The sequence below is a fragment of the Pristiophorus japonicus genome, chromosome 17 (genome assembly GCF_044704955.1).
Source record: "Pristiophorus japonicus isolate sPriJap1 chromosome 17, sPriJap1.hap1, whole genome shotgun sequence".
In the NCBI taxonomy this organism is placed as follows: domain Eukaryota; kingdom Metazoa; phylum Chordata; class Chondrichthyes; family Pristiophoridae; genus Pristiophorus; species Pristiophorus japonicus.
In genome coordinates this window covers 110,136,690-110,158,361 of record NC_091993.1, presented here as the reverse complement: position 1 = coordinate 110,158,361, position 21,672 = coordinate 110,136,690, and the positions used below count along the sequence as shown (strand labels likewise).

General features: G+C 41.2%; 1 protein-coding gene across 5 annotated transcripts in view; it reads left to right on the top strand.

The window, feature by feature from the left end:
- The window catches only part of rassf5 (Ras association domain family member 5), a 147,517-nt gene extending 126,541 nt beyond the window's left edge, over nucleotides 1–20,976 (top strand). For 3 of the 5 annotated variants that reach the window (XM_070859044.1, XM_070859046.1, XM_070859047.1), the window contains 4 exons: nucleotides 4,283–4,393; nucleotides 10,716–11,013; nucleotides 12,302–12,417; nucleotides 15,625–20,976. In XM_070859044.1, coding sequence (XP_070715145.1) covers nucleotides 4,283–4,393; nucleotides 10,716–11,013; nucleotides 12,302–12,417; nucleotides 15,625–15,774 — 675 coding nt within the window. In that variant the 3' untranslated portion in view covers nucleotides 15,775–20,976. Of the gene's footprint in view, nucleotides 1–4,282; nucleotides 4,394–10,697; nucleotides 11,014–12,301; nucleotides 12,418–15,624 lie in introns of all 5 variants that reach the window. The other 2 variants (XM_070859043.1, XM_070859045.1) reach the window with 1 other exon arrangement.
- Nucleotides 20,977–21,672: the final 696 nt, after the last annotated feature.

The following is a 21,672-nucleotide window of genomic DNA, read 5'->3' as shown; positions in this document are numbered from 1 at the left end:
TGATAAAATAGCCTCAAATCTCACTGTCTATACTCGTATAAAGAATTGATGAGTTAGAGTTAAGGGGAATCAACACCTTCAGGAGCAGAAAGAGGAGAAATTGGCAAAACAAAAATGCAAATGCCGGAAATCTAAAATGAAAACAGTAAATGCTGGAAATACACATCAGGTTGGTCAGCATTTGAAATGGGTTAAATTTAGGATGTTTAACATTTTCTAATGAACAGTTACACCAAAAAATGTTAGCCTATCCTTCTCCTTCAGATACTGACCTGCCAGTTATGTATTTCCATAATTTTTGTTCTATTTCCATTTCACAATGGAGGAATTGAATGCAATATTTCAGTCCTTTTGAACTATGCTATACCTGAATATTTACTTTTTATACCACATATAGATGTATAAGTCATGTATCTATGTTGTATCATGTATCTAACATATTTCTCAAGACAGTAACACATGCCTAGAAATAGCTATTAGTCATATTAATTGACAAATCTATCCAGCTTCCAGGCCTCTTTCAATACTTTTTTTTTAGCTATCTCCCCGGAGCTGTGCAAGAACAACCCAGTTCATTCATTCCCCTTTTTCCCCTCAATTTGTTTTGCGGCTCCCATATCGTGAATCAAACACCAGCTGAGTTAGCCAGAAATCCATCCCACAGTCTGGGACAAACTTGGATTTGCTAGCAGATCAGTGAGAGAAACAGCTGCTTTTGTTTCGCTTTAATTATAGTTTAGGTTAATTTAACAATGTCTTTATAGTTGATTGTGATTAATGGTTTGAAAGTAAAATTGAGGGTGACAGTCAGACAAAACCCTCCCCATTAGCCTGTACAGCACACCTCTTTTGTCATAATATAAAGGGTCAGCTCTCCTTGCTCAATAACCTCCATGACTGCTTGTGGACAGCCAGATGCCTCCTGCAAAACACAATTGTGCAATATTATTTACATATATACAAACAACTCTATTCAAAATAGACTGCACTATACTGCAAACCACAATTTGAAGAGTAAGGGACCGCTCCCTCCGTGACACCCTGGTTCATTCCGCAGTCACCCCCAGCACCTCCTCCCCTTCCCACGGTGCCTTCCCGTGCAAGTGCAGGAGATGCAATACCTGCCCTTTTACCTGCTCCCTTCCCACTATCCAGGGCCACAATTACTCCTTCCAGGTGAAACAGCGATTTACTTGTACTTCTTTCAAATTAGTATACTGTATTCGTTGCTCACGATGTGGTCTCCAGTGGTGTAACTACACCAATGCAGTGGCATTGGAGCCCTCAACTGAAGGGAGGGCCCACCACCTGCTTCCTTGTGAACTCGTTGGCGATGTGACTCAGCTGGAAAATGCTCTCATCCGTCCTCTTGGTGAAAGTTTTGAACCTGTCGACCTTGCTTCTCTACCTCCTGCAGGTGATGGGGGCTCTGCAGGGTTCTGAGCGTCAGGAAGAAGTTGTCCCCCACCATGTCATCCTTCTTGGCTTTTCTCTTGCCCTGCTTCCAAGCCTTCTCATCGTTGCAGGTGAGGAAGTGCTGGAAGGCGTCGCAGCGGGCCAGCAACTGGTGTCTCATCATGTAGTTCATCCACAGGGTCAGCCCTTTCTTCCGCTTGGAGATGAAGTCCTCCTCGAAGCGGCCAGTGGCTTGCTTCTCGAAGATGTGAGGCACCGAGATGACGGGGAACTTCTCCACCAGCCTGCCATAATGCCAGTCGAAGTTGTAACGCCGGTTTACCGGGCACTGGGTGTGGCTGGGCAACAGGCGGTACCAGATGTAGCTCTTGATGTCCTTGAACTTGGTCTGCTTGGTGGGCTCATTGATGGAGCACGTGGACGGGTAAGGGTTCTCCTGCCACTCGGGGCCGTGCGGGCCGGCCGCCACGCAGATCTTGTCATCGTCCTTGACGAAGCCAGCCGCATAGCACAGGATGAAACCATCCGACTTGATGAAGGTGGAGAAGCAGTTGAGATTCCTGCTGACCTTGGCCGTGTTGGAGGAGGAGGAGGACACCGACCCCCGGCCCCTGTGCTCACTCGATAATGTCCCGTGCCGTTGAAATCGTAGTCGTCGTCGTCGCCACTGCCCGATGCCTGGTGCTGCAGTCCCGCCAGGACCAGCCCCCACTGAGGCCACCGCCGCCCGTTTGGGCGAGAGGCAGGATGCAGAAGATGCTGGCGGCGGGACAGGCCAGCAGGGGGAAGCTGCTGGGGGGGGCTGAGGCAGCGCCGGGCTGTCGTAGCCGCCGGTCGGCATGTTGGCATAGCGGGGGGGGGGGGGGTTCGGCGGCACCGACAGTGGGCACAACGTCGGCCCCACTCCCAGCCCGCAAGATCTGCATGTACGAGGTCGGGAAGAAGCCCCTCTGGCCGCGGCTGTTGGCCCCCTCCAGCCAGCCCTCGATGTCGTGCTCGGGTCAGCACATCTTCCTCCCACACTGAGATCTCGCCCACATTCTCACTCTGGAAATCTTAGAGCCCGAGCCTGGAGTGCCATCGTCCCGCCATCTGCACCCGGCTCAGCTCCGCTTCTGGACCCCGCGGTAACCCCCCCCCACCCCGTAAACCCTCCATCACACCAATCCCAGTTCCCCCTCACACCAGCTCCCCCAGACCTCAACTCCCTCTTCGGACCCCCGGACCCCCTCACTCGAGGGGTGGCTGCGTGGGGCCTTCCCTGGCCGGCTGTACTTTTCCCTGTCGCCCTGTGATTTTTTTTTTAAATCTATGTTTGCATTGGGGCCCACATCCTCTAGTTATGCCACTGGTGGTGGTCTCTACATTGAGGAGACCAAGCGTAGATTGTGTGACCGCTTTGTGGAGCAACTCCGTTCAGTCCACAAGTGTGACTCTGAGCTTCCGGTCGCCTGTCGCTTCAATTCTCCACTCCATTCCCATTCTGACCTCTCCGTCCTTGGTCTCCTACACTATTCCAATGAAGCTCAACATAAGCTTGAGGAACAACACCTCATCTTTCGTTTAGGCACTTCACAGCCTTCTGGACTCTACATAGAGTTCAAAAAATTCAGAGCGTAACCGCTGCCAATCTTTGGCTCCCCCTTTCCTCCCCTCTTTTCTCCATGTCTCTAATGACAGTTGGTCATTATCCCACCATTCACACCTTCTCTTGACTAATGTTTTTCTAACTCCTGGCATTACTATTTGAATTTGGGCCATCGTCCCTTTTTTTGTCTCATCTCTCCTGTCTTCCAACCTATCGCAGACCTTCTCTTTTGTTCTTTCTTCCCCTCCCCCTTTCAATGCTTGTTAAGAATTTGTTCTTTCTGAACAATCTCCAGTTCTGACGAAGAGTCATCGACCTGAAACGTTAACTCTGCTTCCTCTCCACAGATGCTACCTGACCTGCTGAGATTTCCAGCATTTTCTGTTTTTATTCCAGATTCCAGCATCCACAGTTTTGCTTTTGTATTACATTCTCTTCAAATTGTATCATAACTGCATCCTGCTTATATACTTTGGTGTAGAAATTGGTTGTGTCCATTTATCAGGCATAAAATGAGCACAAAACATTCCATTTTAGAAGTGGGATGGTCTGCACCCAATCTGTGCAGGCATTGGTCCCATTGCTTAATTCGCCAGGCACAATTTTAGGCTTTTCGAGCGAATGCCTAAAATATCCATTAGGCTTTAGATCCCATCCCAAAATTGGGCTGCCTTGAACGCAGCTAGTGCCAGGCTGGCTATATTCAGGAAAACCAGGTCTACATGCAGCCTAACTGGCGGTCCTTAAAGGGACTATTGAAGGATGCCACCAATAAGGTCTGTTCCTTTTTTTAAAAACTGGCTTAGAGAGAGCCAGAAGGAGCAGCATCTGCAGTTAGTACTTTTTGTACATATATTCAACTTTGTTCAACTCTTAAATCGTCTCTCTTCCTAAGATTGTGACTGTAATTCATGGTAGTAAAAATGGAATAAATTTGAGGATATTCATCATCTTGCCCACAATGAATTTTATGATTCTGGGTTATTTCAAAGATGCTGTCCAGATTGACATAACTGCTTTAACATTGGTATACCTTTGGTCGTACAAGGCATTGTATCTTCAGTTTGTTTTGTGACAATATTGGGCATAATTGGCTGTAGCAAGTGTAAACTTGGCAAATAGTACTCACAGCACTGATGGTGTAAATGTAAGTTTTAAACTGTATTTTAAGTGATTTTATATCTTAAATCTTTCTTGGGATTTAGGTGGATAGAATGCATCTTGATAATTTAAGAAATAGAAAGTTCTTTCTAATTATGGTTTGTTTTTATGTTTCAGAATGTGGCAACAAAAGTGGAAGAAAAACCAAAAGTTCTCACAGAAAAAGAGATTAAGCGAAAAATTGAGGAATACAATGGAAAGACGAAAAACTGCTTGGGAATGCGCTTGGTAAGTACTCAATATATCAGTTTTTAGAAGTAAATGTAATAATTGTAGAAATCACAGTAAATAATACTTTTATACTATGATTTTCATACTCCACTCTGTTTAATTTCCCATGAAAATCATGACATGGACCAAAATTGCATTCCTGATTCAGCTGCTTTCCTTGCAGTGACCCTCACTTAAGGTGGGTCAACACAGATGTAACGCTGTGCTGGCGACTAATGTATCCCTCATGTATCTTAACATCAGATGCACATGAAAACTACCCTATCTACTTAATAACATGACTCTGAACTGCCACTCAGGCTGGTAAACCTGTGTGATTGTTTGCAACAGGATTAAATCAAACATGCCCATTGGATACTCCAGTTTCATTCAAAACTCAGAGCTGAGTATTTGTGGGCGTACACATGACACTTATAACTCCTGGATATATGCCTGTGCAGTAGCACTCTGATAGGGGACTAAAGCCCTACCATCTGTGGAAAGGATAGCCAAGCTGGTGGTAATTAATATATTTCGCTCTTCCCCATTTATAACTATGTAACAATGATGCTGCATCTCACCACTCTGTGGTGCAATATGTTAGTCCTCCAACACACCACATTGCTTCTCATTGCTACTTCTATATAGTATGTACATAATATAATAAGCATGCTGCTAATACACAGCAAAAAATATCTTTGAGCTGCTCCCATTATGTAATGCTGTTCCATTGAGAGAGCCAGACAAGTTGCAAAAGGTAGTAATTTAGCTAGTCCACATCAAGGAGCACTTTCACCCAAGTAATTTTTCTATAGCTACATAATTTTTTTCTTTTTAATTTTGCTGCTGTGTTTACACATCCTCCAGTTAATGCTGCACTATACACGATATACAAAACTGCATTATAAATTAAACTTCCTTCACAATTAGGAAGGAGCTGAAGAGACCAACTCCTGAAAGAATCCCAGAATTGCACAATAATTAAGTTCTGTGATTTTAAAAAGGCTTTTTACTGCTTGTATTATTTGTGAAGTTTAAAAAATGTAACATTTTTCAAGACCAAGAGTTTAAAAAATGTCTTGCATGAATTTTGTATATTTTAAAAAATCTTTCTAAAAATTGCTAGGCTTGCGATCATGAATGTTGCCAATGCAGATGTCCTTTGTGCCATCTGCTGAAAAATGTTTTATAGTTTTGTACTTGAGCTGTTACCCTTCGCTCCTTGTTTCAGGAGTTTGGCGCTGTGATTGGCAGGAACCCACTGCTGTGAGTGTACTGAGATTGATCACTGCAAATATATATAGTTTTTTAAAATTTGTGAAATGTAGGACAGTTATTTTCAAAGTAGATAATTCCAGCTCCTACTTATACTTGATTGAAGTCTGACACTGAGGCATTGATGGGATCCTGTAGCAGCTGGAGCAATACATGTTGATCATTTTCTCAAATTAAAGCATAAAAGTATTCCTATTATGTACACTGTTGTGTTTTATAATATATGCGATTGACTGGTTTAACAAATAAGAATGATCCACCATTACAGCCATTGACATGTTTGCGTAACTTCGCTGTAACTGCATCTGTTAGTTTCCACATTAATACAGATTTATATTATTACATTGTTTAATAGAACTGGTAAGGTTGCTAGTTAATTTAATCTCAGCTGGTTTGACAGCCCTTATGTACCAAAAAATTACATAAGATTATATTACATAGGATATACAACACAGAAACAGGCCATTTGGCCCAACCAGTCCATGCCGGCATTTATGCTCCACTCAAGCTTCCTCCTGTCTTTCCTCATCTAAATCTTATCAGCATAACCCTCTATACCCTTCTCCCTCATGCTTATCCAACCTCCCCTTAAATGCATCTATACTATATGCTTCAACCACTCAATGGGTTCAAGTTTTGGCCTGAGTTGCTCCTACTTTTTTGGAGCAACTGGTTTAGAATGGAATATCTTAGAAATTGCAATTCTCGGCATTTAGTTTGCTCCAGTTCTAGTCAGTTAGAACAATTTCATTTTGGAACAGATTTTTTTTTCAAAAAGGGGCGTGTCCGTCCACTTACGCCTGTTTTGAAAGTTTAGGCAGTGAAAATTTGTTCCAAACTAACTTAGAATGGAGTACGTGTAGATTTTTGTACGCTCAGAAAAACCTTGCCTACGCTTTACAAATCAGGCATAGGTTACAAATCGGGCGTAGGGAAGGGGGGTGGGGGAAGTAATTAAATTCTACAAAAATTCAACAGTGTTACTTATACAAATAAACAGCCATCCTGACTAAAAAATTATAAACAAAGCAAAGACAAAATATTGAATATTCCTACCTGTGTGAAGCAGCAGCAGCCTTCGAGCTGCGGTGCTTCAGGCAGGCCTTCCTTCCATGTAGGAGACAGGGGCGGCGTCAGTGGCTCGACGGCAGCCGAAGACAAAGCAAGCAAGCAGCCTTCGAGCTGCGAGGTAAGCTGAGGCCATTCGGCCACGGGATAGGGGCGGCGGCAGTGGCTGACGGCGGCCGAAGACACAGCAAGCAGCCTTCGAGCTGCGAGGGTAACTGAGGCCATTCGGCCAAGGACAGGGAGAGGCAGCCAGATAGCCAGTTTGAAACTTAAATTTGCAGAATGGGTGCTGCATTGTCAACACCACGGATTATGCAATGGTTCACCAGCAATTCACTGTATAGGAGAGAATTGATTAGAGCTCACCGCACCAGGAACGTCATAGCCCGTAGGCTGATGGGCAGGAGACCTTACCCACGTCGGCAATATCGGGCCAGGCGCTCGTACCTGGACATGAGCGAGGCTGATTGTGTCAAAAGGCTGCGTTTCCGCAGAGAAGTTGTCGTTGAGATCTGTGATATGCTGAGAGCAGATTTGCAGCCCAGAAGCAGAATGCCAACTGCCTTGTCTGTTGAAGTGAAGGCAACAGCTGCACTTGCCTTCTATGCCTCGGGATCGTTTCAGGCTACAACTGGAGATGTGTGCGCCATCTCTCAACGTGCAATACATGCTTGCGTTTACCAGGTCACAGCTGCACTGTATGCGCGGAGGAATGCCTTCATCAATTTCCCAATGACCGCACAAGCGATCCATGAGAGGGCTGTGGGCTTCTTTAGGATTGTCGGTTTCCCAAAGGTATAGGGCTGCATTGATTGTACCCATATAGCCTTGTGAGCACCTGTGGAGGATTCCGAGCAGTACAGGAATAGAAAAGGTTTCCACTCCATCAATGTGCAGCTCGTGTGTGACGACAAGCAGCGCATCATGTCAGTCGATGCGAGATACCTTGGTAGCACCCATGATGCGTTCATCCTACGCGACAGCGTTATATCTGACCTGTTTGAGCAGTAGCCAGAAGGGCAGAGCTGGCTGGGAGACAAAGGGTACGGCCTGACCACCTGGCTCATGACGCACCTACGCTTGACACGGACAGAAGCTGACCGTCAATAATACAAGGCACACATTGTGACGCGCAGCATCATTGAGAGGACCATTGGCATATTGAAACAGCATTTCTGATGCCTGAACCATTCCGGTGGCCACTTGCAATACTCTCCTCAGATTGTCGGTCACTTCACTGTTGTGTGCTGCATGCTCCATAACTTAGCCATCATGAGGCAGCAGGAGCTGGTAGTGGAACCAGAAGACCCACGTGAGGGTCCAGTGCATGATGATAGTATTACGGAATAGCAGGATGTGGATGATGACGACGATCAGGAAAGCATGCAAGTGACTGATGCCGGAGCACGAGGTCGGAGGAGGACCGTCCATCGTGCTCCTTTAACGATTGCTTGAACCCTGCGCCAGCAACTCATCCGTGAACACTTCAATTACTGATGCCTGAGGGCTCTGCGACCACTGTTGCGCGTGGACATGTTTATTCTTTGCAGTTGTTCCTACGTTGTGTTGTGTTAATGGAAGATGAATCAGTTTTAATGAAAAAATATTTTATTGAAAAGTTGACATCACTGTAATAAAATATTTGTTGTATCAAACTTTACTTTTAATATGACTCTTGATCACTTTAAAAACTTTAAGATCACTTATAAACTTGTAAATTTACAAAAGTTAGAAAACAATTTCAAATTGAAAAATCTTACACTCTCAAGATCACTTAAACTTCAGGATCACTTTTTAGGTGCAAAATTAAATAAGATACAAAATAAGAGAGCATTTATACTATAAGATCACTTAAAAACCCTAAGATCACTTATAAGTTGTAAAGTTACAAAACTTACAAAACAATTTCAATTTGAAAGACGCTACTACAGCTACATCAAGAACAAGAACAAAAGCAGCAAAGAAAGGCTGCAATCATCTCTCATCCATATCTCAGTGAATGTTCACTTCTTCATGGGAGTGTCATTTGATTGGCGGGGCTGCGTGCCCTTATTGCAGCAGCTACCTCCATGACGGCCTGTGCCGGCACTTGCATGCCCTCCCTGACGGCCTGTGCAAAGAGTAAAATATAACTTTTTACAGAGTGCGTCTTTCTGCAGGATGGGACATACAGATAGTCACATTACAATTACATTAAAAATTGAAAATATTACTTACACTAACTACTTGACCAAGGTCGTGCCATTTCTTTTTACACTGGCTTCCAGATCTCATGGTATGCACCACTGCGCAGTAATCTTCTACAACTTGGTTCCAGCGTTTCTACATTTCTTTAGGTGGCACTTTTATGCGACCTCTGTTGCTGGTATCTAGCTCCTGCCATCTCTGCTCAATGACGTTGACTAATATCTCCACCTCCTCATGCAAGAAATTCTTTGTTCTTGGTGGATGTTGTTCCATTGCTGTATTGAATTGACACTCTTACTTTCAAAACACACAGTCCTTTGCATGCACCTATGCAGCACCTGTTCTGAAAGTTTAGCAGTGAAAAGCAGCACTCACTGATTTCAGCAGGCGATTTATTCAACAGTGCTGCTAAAAGCACTCCTTCAGACACAAAAAAATCACCAAAATTCAATCCCAAGCCTTTTCAGAGATCCACGAGACAAATCAGCACTTTTCTTTAAGTTCCTTTAAAAATGGCCGAGTGCCAATGTTTCAGGGCTACTGCGCGTGCGCGCGCACTCCAACACGCACACACAGGGCTGCCGGCACGACGTTGCCTCATTTAACTTAGCCCCGCCCTCCTCCACTTGCAGAATCGGCACGACTCTCTGGCTCCGCCCCCTGCTACTGTGTGCGGCCGCGCCAAGCTCCCAGGGACCAGCAAGGAGCCGGAGAATTAAGAGGGATTTTTCTGTCGCACTTAAAAACAGGCATCCAGGTCGGTGCTGCGCCGTTCTAGGCACAGCCCGAAACTTGACCCCAATATGGTAGCGAGATCCACATTCTCACCACTCTTTGCTAAAGAAGTTTCTTCTGAATTCCCTATTGGATTTCTTGGTGACTATCTTATATTGATGGCCTCTAGTTATGCTCTTCCCCACAAGTGGAAACATTCTTTGTATCCACTCTTATCAAAACCTTTCCTAATTTTAAAGACCTCGATCAGGTCACCCCCTCAGCCGCCTTTATATATCAGTTCAGTTGTAAATGAGACAATTTCATTTAGTATTAGACATATGAGTAGTATTAACTACAGAATCTAAAAATATTGCGATTGTAGCTAAGATATTAAGTAGCAGAGTAACACCGTTGATGCCTGTATTGCAGTAGATAGTCTTATTGCCTGTGTACCTTGGAGCCAGTTGTAACAATGGTGCAAGTAGGAACATTTTACTTGTTGTAATAATAATGTGTGTAACCAGATGTTTTGTCATTTCTTGAATGTTATTGTCTGAGATGTCCCCATTCAGAAAGCCAGCACTGTCTGTCCATCTACACACACCCTTGTATCCTCAGTATGTTGATATCTAGATTTATTTCCTACTCTTAACATATTATTCTGAGGACTTGAAGACTGTGGAATAGCTAGCTTACTTCAGTCATCCGTTCCTCCTTTGGTCTACAGGCTTTGAACCCCAAGCTTAGTGCCACCTAACCACTTCTTCTTTTCGTCTTTCCTTCTAAATTGTTCAACCTTCCTGGGGGGAGGTGGGGGAAGATGCTGTCTGTTTTGCTACTCATGGTGCTCTGAGGAAATCTTCCTCTTGTGTACTGTATAATGGGCTAAACAAAAGTAACATTTTTAATTTTATCTTAAAAATATTAATCAACTGCAACAAACCTTCTGTTAGCTTGCACACACAACGGCATATTAACTGAGAGGTCAGAGAGTTCATGAAACATTTACTTCTGTCGGAGGGTGCATATAGTTTAGCATTGATTAAAACAGGAATTTTCTTTTTAAATTCTCAAGGTTGATCATATTTTTCAGAATGTTGATGGCACATACACAGGGTTCATCAAAGTTCATCTCAAACTACGCCGCCCTGTCACTGTCCCAGCAGGCATAAGACCACAATCAATCTACGATGTTTTGAAGGAAGTGAATCCAGCAGAAATTACAGACAAACGAACATCATTTTACCTGCCACTGGACGCAATCAAACAGCTTCACATCAGTAGTGGAACCACTGTTAATGAAGTGATCACAGGCCTGCTAAAAAAGTTCATGGTGATTGATAACCCTCAAAAATTTGCTCTCTTCTACCAGACAAAAAAAGGCAATGATGGTAATCTAAACATTTGTGTTATATTTTCATGACTTATTTTACATATTTTAAATTGTGTTCACTTTTGGGGACAAAGGAAAGGAACAATAGATTTGGCAAGTTTCTAAACCTTATCAAAATACAACAACTGCGTAATACTAAAGGAATATAGGTCAAAGCAGAACTGCCAAAAAAATATTTGTTATGACTTGCCTTTATCCATTTTCATATCTACTGCTTCCAATACAAAAGTGTTTAAGGAGGATTTTAAATCTTCAGTGACCAATAGTTTTATTTTTTTAAATTCAAGTGTTTCTGACTTCTAAGTAGAAACACACACACACATTCTGGTCCACCTTCACAATGAGAATATTAATGGCCCCAAAGTTGCACGGGGCCAGCAGTGCACTCCCAGGAAGGCAGCATGGCCGCAGAAAAATCATTGGGGTTATGCCTGGTCTCAGACCAAGCTATAGAGTTTCCATCAGGCCCTGTCTGGGGGAACATTCCAAACATGACCCAAGATGTCGGAAATCCTGGGGGAGCAAGCTTCCATGCCAGGAATTGCCTCCGCTCCAGCCTCCTTTCTGACGTGTGACCTGGATGTTGAATGAATCCAGTGTACAAATCAGCTATAGGGCAGAAGTGAGACCTGTTGGGGTCACCGTGCCTTGCCCCCAGGTCAAAATTAAAAGCTTGTGCTGGTTCGGGAAGGCTATTCAAATTGTGCTCATTTTCTTGTACAGATTGTAGGCATGTTTCAACAATTCACATGAAAAGATATTTACTTTTCTAAGAAACTGACTATTGTACACTAATGAAACTATTAAATGGTTCAGTATAGTTTTTTTTTTTTAAGTCATTTACAGTGATTTTAAATTGGTTTACTCACAGATGGAGGACTTGACATCCTTATTTTAAAATGCTTGTTTGCTGATAAATCCATTTTCAGTTGTAATAAAACTGCATCAGGTTACCTCTCAAATACATCAAGGAATACTTTTTAATGGAAAAAAGAAACTATTACATTGCCCGATTGCACTCGTTAATGGAAGACTTTACCTTTGTGATTATGCAAATTAATTTTAGCAGAAACTTGATGTTTAACCTAACCAGCACATTTTGGCCGCAATTTCCCAATTGCACCCAAAGTGGAAACTCTCCACCCTGATACTTTACATATAATCCTTAGCCTGTTCTATAAGCAAGTGCTTCAAGGGTTATTAATTCTGTTGATTCCTGTGTCTGTAACATAAAGGACTTGATAATTATAATCTGTACACTCATTTATTTTAATTTCTTTTGTTAGTGCACCTGCAGAAACTTAAAGAAAATGAACATCCCCTTTTAATCCGTCTTTTGGCTGGCCCAGACACAAATGCCTCAAGTTTTGCATTGAAGGAGAATGAAACCGGGGAAGTTGAGGTATGTTTTTGAAAAGTGATAAGTTTGCAGAAATAAATAAACAATGGTTGTGCTGTATAGTTGTTTATTTAAGTACCACAGAAGCTATTTATTGTTCATGTTGTTCTAAATGTCTGAAGAACTGTGAAGTAATTTATTGGACTGTCCTTGCAGGGAAAAATGGCAGCAATACATGCTGTATTTCTTCAGAAGAAATCCAAATGTGATGAGAGCATCATATGCAAGATTATATTAGCAAGCAAATTGCTGGAAGTTATAGTTTTTGAAACGGAGTTGAAGTTACATGGCAAAGCCATGTAGCCACTGACCAACACTTGCTTCTTGCTACTCGAAACTCAAATCAACAGAAAAACAGCATGTGGCCAACATTCGTTTCCTTCTTGAGGCCATATAGCCAATTGAAACATTCAAGATTAATTTTTGATTACTGCTAATTAGTTAGTTTCATAGGTATCCACTTTACACCAGTTTACATAGAATTTATGGCATAGAACCAGGCCATTCGGCCCAACTGGTCTATGCCGGTGTTTATACTCCAATCAAGCATCCTTCCACCTTACTTCATCTCCCCATATCGACATTTCCTCCTATTCCTTTCTTCCTCATGTACTTAACTAGTTCCTCTTAAATGCATCTGTGCTATTCGCGACAACCACTTCATGTGGTAGCAGTTTCCACATTCATACCACTCTGAGTAAAGAAGTTCCTCCTGAATTTATTATTGGATTTGTTACTGACTATCTTATATTTATGGCCCCTCGTTCTCTTTCATCAGTGGAAACATCTCTACGCCTACCCTATCAAACTGCTTCATAATTTTAAAGACCTCTATCAGGTCACATCTCCATCTTCTCTTTTCTAGTGAAAAGAACCCATCCTGGTTACTCTTTCCTGATAGTTGCACGCTTTCAGTTCTGGTACCATCTTTTAAAATCTTTTTTGCACTTTCTACAGTATTTCTATATCCTTTTTTGTAATATCAAGACCAGAACTGTGAGCAGTACTCCATGTGGTCTGACTAAAGTTCTATATAAGTTTAACATAACTTCTCTGCTTTTGAATTCTATTCCTTGAGAAGCCCAGTACTTTGTTTGTACTTTTTATAGCTTTGTTAACCTGCAATGCTACTTTTAATGATTTGCATATCTGTACTTCATTTAGACTCTTAAGGGTCGAAATTGCTCTGTTTTGCGACACCCAAAAGTGCCTCCTGGGGGGTGCTAACTGGCTGCAAAACAGTTTTCGCCCTGGGGTGGAGGGGAGGGGGCACTAGCGGCTCCTGCGAAATTGCGCGGAAGTTAGTGGAGGCGCGAACACTGTAGCACCGCGCCCCACCTGTAGCACCCCAGGCCACCGCGCAACAGGCGATGACATAGGCATGCGTGGAGACCCTATCCGCCCTGCAGCGGACATTGGCCAGCGCCCCGCGAAGCTGCCGCAAGTGATGTCAGCGCCAACTTCGCGGGTCATGAACTGGGCTGATCTCCGCTCATGGGGCGGAGGTTAAAGGGGAGGTCACCCCCCCCCCCCCCCTCATCTTTCTTGTTTGGCCGACTCGCCAGTCGGCCCTTTCTTTACTTCCTTGGCGTGGTCCAGCCTGCCTTTGTGCAGCCCAGCACTAAGCCGCCCTGGTGGCCCAGTGCAGGCCATCAGAGGACCAGCAGAGTGTGCAGCAGCCCTCCCCTTTAACCGAAGGGGAGGGGCATTGAACCACTTCAGCGCTAGGTGGAGCAACCACTTCCTGTGAGGGGGGGTAACCGCAATTTCACGGCCAGGTCAGGACTTCCATGCCAGGCACAGGAAGTCCCACTCTAAGCTGGTTACTGCCCCCAATCAGGACGCGGGGGAATTTCTCCCCCAAATTTTCCAAGGAAAAGGTGGCCTCCTTATTCCTCTCATGCCTCACACTTGTCTATATTGAAATTCATTTGTCATTTACAAGCTGATTCTGCAAGTTTGTCAACCGTTTTTTGTATTTTGTCTCAAGACATCCTCCTTTTAACCATAGCCCCAATTTGATGTAATCACACATTTTGATGCTGCATTTCTGATTCCTGAGTCCAAATCGTTTATGTAAATGATGAACAACAGTGGTCCCTGTGGAACGCCACTTCCCACCTTTTGTAAAATTATAGAATTAGGGCAATTGTGCAAACAATCTGTTACATCTGTATGCCTCTTTAATTGGCATACAGATGTAACAGATTGTTTGAGAACAGATTTCAAATTTGAAATGTAAATTGATTTAGACCAAGTCCTTTTTATTAGAATTTCCATGTTTTTCTAGCTGAATTACATTCAGAAAATATAACTTTCTGAGCAAGTAAATGTTAAACTGATTTTGCATTTGATTAAAGCTGCATGTATAATATATATAACTATCAAGCTGGAAAGCTTTAGAAGGACCCATAAAAATTGTCAGCATTGATTTCTGCCCTGCCAGTCGTGTGTATCTGAGTAAGGTAGTATGTAAAGTTTTGAAATGTATGAAGAGATAGTATTAGCAGAAAATTAAATTTCGGCTATACAGTTTGGATTGTAGAAATGTTGAGCTATATAAATCAACACATTTTTTGCTACCTCAATTAATAACTTAATAGAAATAGCGCCTATAGGAATTTGACAAGCATTAACCAGTATGCTAAAAACAATATATAACAGGAATTTGAACTCCCTCGTGAGAATGGGTTGGGCCCAGTTGTGATGCCCTGTTGGCATTCACTATCTAGGCTCACATATGAACAAATTGGGTGAAGTACGAGAAGGATGCCAGTACCTTGGCAACCATACCCCATGAAGAATTAGCTCCTTCAGCAGAAAAGGGAAGAAACATTGGAGAAAGTATGTTTTGTTAAGTAATTCTACCTTTGGCTGTTTGGGATTGCTAACACTTCTGCGCCTCTATCAATGTCTACAGGATAATGGATCCCTGTACATTCGTTACATTATCAGACAATGGGGGTAATTTTAACTTTGGCCGATGGTGTAAAAGAGGCTTTATTGAATTGGCCACCCATCATACACGATGCCCGACTGGGAAAAATTGGTGGGAGGTTCAAGCGGCCAATTCATTGTCACCTATTTTACACTATCGTCAAAGTAAAAATTACCCCCTATGATCATAAAGGTTCAGGTTGTATTTTAGATTTTTTGAATTTTTGAACAAGATATTAACTTTTAGGATGATTATTTTTTTCATTGCTACAGTGGGATGCCTTTAGTGTGCCGGAATTGCAAAATTTTCTCATTATATTGGAGAAAGAGGAAAAGGAACGGATCCAGCAGGTGCAGCAGAAATACGTCACATTTCGTCAAAAGCTGGAGCAGACCTTGAAGGTGGTTGGGAAGCCTGGATAACTGGATTGCAGAGAAAAAATAAACATAAGACTATCTTTAAATATTGCTCAGGACACTTGGGCAGAATTATCTCAAGGGACAAGTGCAACAACAAGGCAACAGCAAATGTTGCTTTTAAAATTAACAGTGCAGGGCTGGTGCCAGGAGTTAGAAACATTACTATCTGTATGGAGCTACCACTCTGGACTGACCAAAAAACAGCTGCTTTTCATAGTGTTTTAATTTAATCCTTTGAGTGCTGAAGACAAAACATAATTACAACATATTTCTAGATCATTTTTTTAAGTCTATTCAAATAATACTGTGAATTTAAAAACATTTTTCTGGTTCTGTATATTTCTTTGATAATTTTCAACATAGCAAATTTACAGAAAATGTAGGTATGATAGAAATGGACACGCAGTTCAGAAGCTGCGGAGAGCATTCAGTGCTCAAAGGGTTTATGCTGGTTATTTTGCATTGCACCAAATCACTATTTGGGGCTTCAGGAGAAGTGTCTGTTAACAGTTGGTAGTTGCTTTGTGCATGTTAAACAAAAATCATTAATTCTTGTCCTTTTTTTAAAAAAAAGTCTCTCTAATCAAATGTTGCATGTCTGAGTGCTGAATGTAATTGTATTGAATGCCATCATGTGATCAAAGTTGTCTCAAAGTATACAGCTTTCTTAATTGGATACTTTTAAGGAGAGCTGTACCATACATAATTATCTGAATAGTGATGATCTATAGTAACAAGGAAGCACCTATATATACCTTTAAATAAAACATTGAGGTAAGATTTGCATTGTTTGGCATTTATAATAAAATCCTAAACACACACAAAGAATGTGTTTAAGATTTTACTATGAAACTAACAATAGAAATCTTCCTTCTTAATATTTTTGAGTAAATTCATTTTTTTTCCTGTTAATGTTGCTGTTTCTAACTGGCTCGAAATGGCGTTGCATTTTTTATTCTTGTTGCCTGATGACATCAGTGTGCCTTTCCACTTCCTCTACCATTTGTTTCTTTCTGTACTATCTCCTCTTTGAAGTTTATTTTAATTTAAAAATGACCTTGACTGAGTGATTACTTTCTGGATAATGAAGTGAGTTAGCACATCATCTTATCACTTTTAGGGTCTGGATTTGAATTCAGCACAGACCCATGGGCTAGAAGTCTCCTGTCTTCACAGATCTTGTGTGAAATGAGTTTAGGCAGTTGCTAGTGGGTATGATACTAATTCTCAGAAAGGCTAAAAGGATAACTAATGTAGGAAATGCAATTATCACACAACAGAAGTGAGGTTAAGTGCGGCTAAGGCACTTTTTGGGACAGTGTGGAGGAAGCTTTATCTACAACTGCAAATCCTAATCTGGGAGTTTTGATACTGGCTGTTTAAATGTTTCAACAACCACAACATCAACTTGCATTTATATAATGCCTTTAACATAGCAAAACTACCCAAGACACTTCATAGAAGCATAAGGTAAAATAGATGCCGAGCCAAAGAAGGAAAGATTAGGAGGGGTGACCTCGAGCTTGGTTAAAGAGGTTTGGTTTTAAGGAGGTGAGATGGAGAGGCAAAAGGGTTTAGGAAGGGAATTTCCAGAGCATGTGGCCTAGGCACCTGAAAGCTGAAACCTCAAAAGCAAGGCTAAGGGTGGGGGGGGGGGGGGGAGGTGGAGGAGGAGAGATGCAGAAAAGGGGGAAGTCGGGGTTGCTGGAGGAGATTACGGAGATAGGGAAGGGTGAGTCCATGGGATTTAAACACAACAACCATAACTTGTGTTTATATAGCACCTTTTAACGTAGTAAAATGTCCCAAGGAATTTTCAGTGAGTTTGTTAATGTACCATTGTTATAATTGGATAAGTTGATTCAGAATGCATTGATGAGGTTAAACAATACTCGTGACATTTGGTTCCTCACCCCCGTTCCGTTCATGACTCTGGCTGCACTATAAAAATTGAAATGTGACATTTTTGGACCTTTTTGCATAGGTGCTTCTTACTAAACTTCTTCACTTCCAGCTGACCTAAAGTATTTTCTTTTACTGGTATATTGGTATGATACTAGAATGTACCAAAAATATTCATATTGTAAAATTGTGCGTTATTTTTCCAGTGTTCTGCATTATGAAACTGTTCATTTTACAGTTCTGCTTTTATGTCTCCAAGGGGATGAAATTCACCTTGGGTCGGAGTGCAAAACGGGCGATAGCGAATCGGCAGCTTGTTTTACACGCCGTCTGATTTTTCTTTTCCATTGAAGTCAATAGAATGGAAGATTGGGTGGAGTGTAAAATGAGCTGCCAATGCACGAACACCCATTTTGCGCTACCCTTCAAGGTAAATTTCACCCCCAAATACACATTTAGCAGAACAAAAAAAAAAGTTCTAATTTACCCTATTCATGTTGCTTTGACAGTGGAAAAGTCAAGGACAGGTATAGTGCCATGAATAGAATAAGACTGCTGATTTCAAATCATTGCACTGAAAGCAGGTCCATTACCAGAAGCCAAGCCGAATTTCTCCAAGTTAGTTTGCTGGGCTAACTTAGCAAAAAACAATTTTGTGCGGCCATGTTTTCTTTAAGTTATCTCCACTGTCTGTTTTTGAAAAGGAAAATATAACGGTTTAGAGTGGAACATTTAGGCAATACTGTTCATGAAACTGTGACTCATTTCTATTCATTTTGAAAGTACATGAGCTTGTATCAGAATTTTGAGTGAGTTTGCAATTTTAAAGAACTTCCAGATTTGCTTTTGGCTCAAAAAAGGATTATTATCCTGGTCATAAAATTTTCTTCCCAAAAATTATTTATTTCAAAAATAATTCTGAGGAGGCTAAATACAGATGAGACTGGATTTATCTGGTGGCTTTGATTGGTGGTTTTCATTACATAGGCAAATAAAATGGGACACTATCTCATTAAAGATTTTCCACTAAGATTGTGCTTTTTGAAACCACCCAAAAATCTTTTTTGGCAGCCTCGCATCTATTATCATATTTTGTAAATAGGGATGTCTGAAAATTGCTGTTTAACATCTTGCATAGTTTCCTCCTATTAACTCATTTTGCAGATTAAGTACCTAATTAATTTTCTCTTTGAAAAATCTTTCTTTTAATAAATTAGCTGGACCCTCAACTTTGACAGAATTTAGCGAAGACCTTTGCAAATGCAATATTGCCCAGAATGCCCAAACCTTTAAGTGAATTCTTTTAAGCTATATGTATATGGTAGTAGACTTAAAGGGTATTAAAGGGACATCAGAAGCTAAAGATACATTTCTTGGTGTATGAAAGGAGTAAGTCTGTGGACCAGTAGTTTAAAACTAATGAATTGGTGTTCAAAAAAATTTGGACATAAGGTGGATGCAAAAGATCCCACTGTTCGAATAGAAGCAGGGAGTTCTCCCAGTATCCTGTCCAACATTTATCCTTCAAGCAAAACAGATTATCTAGTCACGTATCTTACTGCTGTTTGTAGGGCCATGCTGTGCACAAATTACTACTGGGTATACTTACCAAAAAATCAGTTACTACACTTCAAAAGTAATTAATTGGCTGTAAAGCACTTTGAGACGTCCTGAGGACATAAAAAGCACATGTAAATGCAAGTTCTTTCTGATCAGTAAATGTTCAAGGAACAATTAGATACTGTAAAGAGTTTATTAATGGACTACTGGTTTAAATGCTGAGTCAGCTTGTTTGCATACTTCTGAAAAGGACAAACCTCCTTTGACAGGCAGTCGTTATGACAGTGGTATACTTCTGCAGTAGAGCCTCGGGTAGAAGGGCAAAGATGTTCAGTTTTTAGAGAAACATCCCATGTAATGGTAGGCAATGTTTTTGCTTTGTTTGACAGTTCCACATGAGTACAGTAACTGCATATTGTAAAAATTCCAGCAAAAACCATTGGCCTTAAGTGGCAGAGGAGATGCATATGTGTATATTGTGCTTTTTAATTTATTTTATTTTATAAACTTACCTTCCAAAAACAGAACCAATCTTAGTAAGCAATCCTGCAGAATATTGCACCTATTCCATAGGGATGATTGATGGTGAAATATCTGGTTTAACAACAAACAAGAGCGTGTCTGATTTTCTCTAGTTTAAAACCCATTAATGAAAATGGCAGAAATTGCATGTTACAAAACCAAAGTTTAATTAGCAGATCTTTAATTACAGAGAAAAACTGATGTCCCATTTTTTAAATTTCAGGACCCATTGTTGCTGGGATCTTGATGTATCCTAGGATTAAAGGGACCTTTCCAAAAGACTAATATTACAACCCCTTCTGACAAAAAAAAATCATATTTTCTCTTCTATTTCAATTGTTGCATAAATTACAATTCTCAAACATAAGATAAGATGGTAAAAGTTAAATAAGGAACTACATGTTCAATTGGCACAAAACCTGTCCATTGAATTTTCTACAATGTGATGAAATCAAATAGGAATTTGATCTATCTGGTAGCATTGTGTCGGATTCGTTTCTAAATATTTTTGTAAGGAATGAGGTAAACCAAAACAGTGTTGTTTCAAAAAGCCAGGGCCTGATTCTATATTCTTGCTTGACAAGTAAACACTGTTTTCTGTGAATGAATCTTGTCCCCATCGTTGAAGATTTGCACTTGAACAATTGTGGAAGAGTTACACTCATTTAAATTTGGTGTCCGTAAGCATTATTTGTGTCACATTACTACTTTATGTATTGTGCAGACTATGATTTTGCTGCCACGAGCTATCGCCTAAACCAACAAAATTGTTGCTCTTTTTCTACATTAAATAAAATCTTCAGAAAAAGGAACTTGACCCCAGTGGGCTAAGTGCCCAGGAATCACTTTATTTAATTTCTGTGCAAAGTATTTGATTTATATAGAATACATGGGGGAGACGAATGGCTATGAATTACTTGTACATGGACCAGTGATTCCTCCTTGGAATACAGCACTGAGAATGCTGCTGAAAATAAACCACCATAGGAAGAAATGGAAATTGAAAATAAATATTAAAATAGCAATGATCAACAAAATGCTACATTACAGAGAATACTGTTTCTGCTCACATGCAGACATCACTTGGCAAGCTGCTAATAGTGAATATGGAATCAGGCCCATATTTTCATCATAAAATGTATTTGGCAATTAAAAAGATTGGAAGGTTATACAAGTATTGTATTTTATGACTTTTTTCTTTCAATAAATTTTTAACAAATATTTTGGACAAAAAAAAACTATCAATGCTTGTTTACAGTAAAGGTGTTCTTTTTTATTTTAGCACAGTAGGCCCAGCAAATGTTCTTATTCACTATAACACAGAGCTCACCCAGTGGGTATAGGAATTTCTCTTTCTTTCTCCCCCACCCCCTCCGCCCCCTGCTCCCCAGCCCAATAAACCAGAAAGGTCCCAATATCAATTCCAGATCTGTGGTCAGTTAGCTGGCCTCAGCCAACACAGCAGTTAAGGTGTTACATTTGGCCATCCTGAGACTAGAAGTGGGAAAGAAAATCAAAGTTCCTGCCCCTGATTGCACGTATTCTTGGTAGAAAGTGAGCATGTGTAGATGTTGAGTGATGGGATTGGATCCTACTGCGATATCATCCATAACCAACTAGCTTGCATTCACTTACTATAAATGGTCACTCATGAAGAATGGTCACTTCAGTAAGAGGGCTGCTGGTGTATGTGAAACCATAGGAGAAAATCCTATCATTGGCCCTGCAAAATGCAGGCCATTATTTGATCCTATGGACTTGTAGCCAAAGTCTCCACCTTCCTGCTCTGCTGGTGTTTTAAGTTGACGTTGAAGATTCCACGGCACTAAAAAAAATTGAATGACCTTACATCTCAGAGCTGTTTGTAATTCATTGGTGGTGCAGAATAGCTGCCCAATTTTCCTATATAACAATTGT